The following is a 5449-nucleotide window of genomic DNA, read 5'->3' on the forward strand; positions in this document are numbered from 1 at the left end:
GATAGTGACCGCGGAGTGCGCGACGCTCCCCTTCGATGTCGACGAACGGCGGACGGCGACGGCGACGGCAGGAACAGAGCGCGCCGGGGACGGGGGCAGCGCGATGCACGTAGGCCAGAGATGGACGACACGAGGACGTCAACCACTGAACCTGACCGTGAAGACAGCGGGAGGAGGATGTATCTATCCACCCGTCCATCCACTCGCCCCCCGCGACGGAGCTCGCACGGCACGGCTCCCACCCCGTCGCCTGCGCTGCACGCACGGATTGGCTCGATCATCATCCGCTCCCGAGCCGCGCCGCCTGTACGCGTCACTGCTTACCTACTCCAACCCAACCCAACCAGAGCCGCGCACTGACGCCGTCCGTCCGTCCCCTCCCCTCCCCTCCTCTCCGCCTCGCGCGCGGCCCACGCTGCAATAATTTCCGCCAATCCGATTCCGAGGAAGGCATTTCCCCCCGACCTCCAACCAACCAACCAAACCTAGCCCCTCGGATCACCGGGCATGCGCCGCGCCGCCGCCGCCGCCGCGTGAGGAGGAGCAGCAGCAGCAGCAGCAGCAGCAGCAGCCGGCGGGATGGAGGCGGGCGGTGGGGGCGCGTCTTCGCTGCCGCCGTTCCTGAGCAAGACGTACGAGATGGTGGACGACCCGGCAACGGACGCCGTGGTGGCGTGGACGCCGTCGGGCACCAGCTTCGTCGTCGCCAACCAGGCCGAGTTCTGCAGGGATCTGCTCCCCAAGTACTTCAAGCACAACAACTTCTCCAGCTTCGTGCGGCAGCTCAACACCTACGTAAGCCAACACGATCCTTCACCCTTGCGCTGCGCGCCCTCTCCCTCTCTCTGTGTTCCGCCGCTGGCTCAATCGGGCTTTGGTTGGAATGCGTAGTGGCGTGTTGCTGTCGGTTATGGTGGTTGCGCCAGTGCGGGATTCCTAGAATTGGGTAGAATTGGGCGAATCTTGTTAGCTGTAGAACAATTGTTTAGGTTTCTTGTTAGTACAGCGGATTGGCGGCTTGGCGTTAGGTTCATTTTCATGTAACATGTAGAGAACCATGGTCAACCCTTTTGCCCGATACATGTAGTATGTTCACTTATCTTGTGCGATGCTTTTTCCCTTCTTAATCCGATAGAATTCGAGGACGGTTTGACAGATGATCCTCTGACAACGGTAAATGATGTTCAAGTGACTTCTAGTTGCACTCCCACATCAAATCACCTAAACAGGTAGACCAAAGTTAAAACACCAACTGAATTAATGTGATTTAGCTGGTCTACTTCGTTTCTTTTGTCGACAGTACATTATTTCTTTTGACTTAGAGCCTTGACAATGGATGCTCCTGTGATGCTATTGTAATATGTTTCCACCTGTTCTTACGCAGGGCTTTAGGAAAATTGATCCTGAACAATGGGAGTTTGCAAACGAGGATTTCATTAGGGGACAAAGGCACCGGCTAAAAAGTATACATAGGCGCAAGCCTATATTCAGCCATTCATCGCACACTCAGGGTGCCGGACCACTAGCAGATAATGAAAGGAGGGAATATGAGGAGGAAGTTGAGAGGCTTAAGTGCGACAATGCAGCTCTGACCTTACAGCTTGAAAACAATGCACACAAGAAACTTGATACTGAGAGACGAATGCAGGAGTTGGAAGATAAGTTGATATTTTTGGAGGATCGGCAGAAGAATCTGATAGCTTATGTCAGAGATATTGTAAAGGCACCAGGATTTCTATCTAGCTTTGTACAGCAACCTGATCATCACGGAAAGAAGAGGAGGCTACCAATGCCTATTTCTTTCCATCAAGATGCAAATACTCAGGGGAATCAGATTACACATGGGGACTTAACAAACTCACCGGTCCATGCGGTTTGCAGAGAATCATTTGACAAAATGGAATATTCCTTGAACTCATTGGAGAATTTCTTTCGAGAAGCTAGTGAAGCATTTGATATTTCATATGATGATGGTGCCCCTGGCCCTTCGTCGGCTGTTGTTATCACAGAGCTCCATTCATCTGGGGAAAGTGATCCTCATGTGCCATCGCCTCCTTCAAGGATGCGTACCTCAGCTGGTGTAGGAGACTCGCACTCTTCTCATGATGTAACAGAGTCGACTAGCTGTGCAGAAAGTCCTCCCCTTCCACAAATGCAGTCCTGTACAGATTCACGAGTTAAGGTGTCAGAGATAGACGTCAATTTAGAGCCTGCTATTACAGAAGCCGGTCTTTCAAGAGATCAACCTGCCGAGGACCCTCCTGCTGTAGCACCTGGGGTAAATGATGGATTTTGGCAGCAATTTCTTACTGAGCAGCCTGGATCCGATGCACATCAGGAGGCCCAGTCAGAATGGCGAGATGGAGACAGTAAAGCTGATCAGATTAGAGTAGGAGACCGGGAAAATTTCTGGTGGGGCAAGAAGAGTGTGGAGCAGATGACAGAAAAGCTGGGGCATCTCACCTCAGCAGAGAAAACCTAACTGTTTGTATTTCTTGTAGATGAAAAACAATTAGCACAGAAACACGTAGGACCATGGTACTGCTGACATCCACTTTGCAGTGTATCATACCTTTTCCCTTGCATTTTGCTTGTGTTTAGAACGTTGGAGGGACTAGTTATGATACTTCACTCTCATACTTGGTTAGTTGAAACTTTCTGATACTACTTGTCAGCAACTTGTATGATTTCTCAGGTTTGTGGATATTGTTATATATCACAGGTGACTTTGAATACATAGACTGTAAGCAACGACTCATTTTTCATACATTTTCTTGTTCGTTGGTACATTAAGCCACACCTTTTGTGTTGGAAACGTGAAAGTTGCTGCATCCCCCCCCCCCCCCCCCGGCCCCCCAATTTCGTTTTCTTTCTTTTCATTTCTTTTGTTTCTTCTGAAGGCACAGCTGGTGCCTGAACTATTATTTTCCGGAGTGTTGCATTCGGTGCTAGATGAAGTGTCTGCATTTTCGAATTCTTTATCAGGGGTAAATCCATTGTAATGTACTAACATTTGTGTAGTAAACAGGTGAAAAATGTTTTGACCAGTGGTTGCCTATAACTGTTTACACGGTTGATAAGTTTTCTTTCTAATAGTCCTTCCATTCCAGCTTAAAAATAGGTTGTAGGTGCTTTTCATCGATAATTTTAGTTTGGTAGTAGTTACTGTTAATCTATACCAGAAAATGCAATTTAAATAACTATAATATTTTAATGTGAAAATATATTGACGGTTCAAGTGGTGAGAGTTTCATATAAGAAAATGAGTACTCTACCGCATCACCTGATGATTGCATCCTTCAAATTTCGTACAATTTTTTTTACATATCATTAGATTTAGCTATGTCATGTGTGGTAAGACTAAAATTTCACGCATACTATCATGTGTAGTATACATCTTATGTATCATCACATGTTATTTTTAAAAATTTAATAAATAGAGATTAGTCATGCTGTCTATAAATTATGAAAGAAATTTCAATCACAATTTAATCAACATATGTAGTAAGTATATCTTATCATATGTGTACATCCTATCAGGTGGGTGCTCATACGAACCTTTCGAATATGCACATGTACTAGAGATACACATGAATCAACATGTGTTTCTTTCTTTTTAACATGCACATGTATGTGTTGTTGTGTATACATGAACTAGTATGTGTTGTGTACACATAAACTAGTATTCTTTTTAGCTGAACCATCATGTTGAACTAGTACGTGGTACACATAAATCAGTATGTGTTGTGTACAAAATAAATTGTTACCTACGGAGCAAAATCTGGTGAGAGCAAAATCCGGTCACCACCAATCGTACCAAAACTTTCCAAAAGAAAAAAAAACAACTAATTAATAGACATTAATTTACTTTCCAAAAAAATAAATATAATAATCATGGGTGATATATTACCTCCTAAGATAATATGTTATATTCTTTAGTCCTAGTCATCGCGATCCAATAAGATAGACAATCCACACTTATTTAAGTGTATTATAAAATTTGCCTTTAAAGAATCCTCTGCTGCTACAGTTACCCAAAGAAACGAGTGCCACGGTTTCCACCCAACACCGTTGCTTAGCAACCAGCGTAGGTTGGCAAACAAAATAGAAGCATTTCTCAAACAAGCAAGCCACAAAACATATGCTTGCACATGCCAAATCTGGAGCCTGTGTTAACAACGCGTTGATCTTTTCCAGCTAGAAGCATTTCTCAAATGTATAGCATAACTATCAGAAAAACGAAGCCAAGATAAAGCTTTTCAGGCAACGAATCAATTCAAACCTCACCCTTCAGATTGTTACGACTCTGAATTCAAAAAGAGAAACCACTGTGTAACGTGTTAATAAGATATCAAATCACAAGCTGCGCACGGACACCATTCTCCTATACCACAAGTACCTCAGCCACACAGTTCATAGTCGGTGATGTGCAACTAAAAAGATATATCACTAAATATTACAAATGCCTTTTTTTGTCCATCGGAAGACGATAATTTCTAGATGGTGGAAACTTAAAGGGAAGATATATCCCAAGTAACGTCTCTTTTCCTGGAAGGGAGGTAAGAGAAGCAATTTTCCAGATAGAACATAATAAGTCTTTTGATTCAGATGATATCTCATCTGAATTCTACAAGTATTTTGAGAAGTGATAAAAGGGGATACGATGGACCTCTTCAAGGAATTCCATGAAGACCGTGTACCCCTCTTTAATCTTAATTTTGAGGTGATCACTCTTTTACCCAAGATTACATATGCCAAATAGATCCAGCAATATAGACCAATCTTGTCTACTTAATGTCAGCTTTAAGATATTCAACAAAGTTAGCACTAATAGAATTAGTGAGGTGGCTGGAAAAGCAGTTCATCCAACTCAAACTGCCTTTATGTTGTGCAGAAATATAATGGAAGGCATGGTAATACTCCACGAAACAATCCATGAAATGCATACCAAAAAATTAAACAATGTTATCTTGAAAATTGACTTCGAGAAGTCATACGATAAAATAAAACGACCATTTCTCCAATAAACACTACGAATTAAAGGGTTCTAGTCCAAGTGGTGTAAATGGATTGAGAACTTGGGAAAATATTGGCATAAAAGTTAATAATGATATTGGCCACTACTTCCAGATAAAAAAAATGATTATGTCAAGGTGATCTTATGTTCCAAATCCTATTCAATACAGTGGTTGATATTCTCGCTATACTAATCAAGAGGGCTAAGGGATGATGGTCAAATCAGTGGGGTGGTTCCACATCTGGTTGATTATGGATTGTGCATTCTACAATATGAAGATGTCACCATTATTTTCATGGTCTATGACTTAGAACAAGCCAAAAACATGAAGTTACTACTTTGTGTCTTTGAGCAGTGTTCGGACTTAAAAGTGGATTGTTCTGCTATGGTGAAGAAAAAGAATTTGAAAACTAACACATAAAACTATTTGGG

At 43.2% G+C, this 5449-nt stretch overlaps 1 protein-coding gene across 1 annotated transcript; it reads left to right on the plus strand.

Moving 5' to 3' along the window:
* Positions 1-437: 437 nt before the first annotated feature.
* LOC133908738 (heat stress transcription factor A-4b-like) lies at positions 438-2767 on the plus strand. The gene is made up of 2 exons (XM_062350879.1): positions 438-795; positions 1385-2767. The coding sequence occupies exons 1-2, from the start codon at positions 580-582 to the stop codon at positions 2480-2482; spliced, it is 1314 nt and encodes a 437-aa protein (XP_062206863.1). The 5' UTR covers positions 438-579; the 3' UTR covers positions 2483-2767.
* Positions 2768-5449: the final 2682 nt, after the last annotated feature.

The sequence above is a fragment of the Phragmites australis genome, chromosome 2 (assembly GCF_958298935.1).
Source record: "Phragmites australis chromosome 2, lpPhrAust1.1, whole genome shotgun sequence".
NCBI lineage: Eukaryota > Viridiplantae > Streptophyta > Magnoliopsida > Poales > Poaceae > Phragmites > Phragmites australis.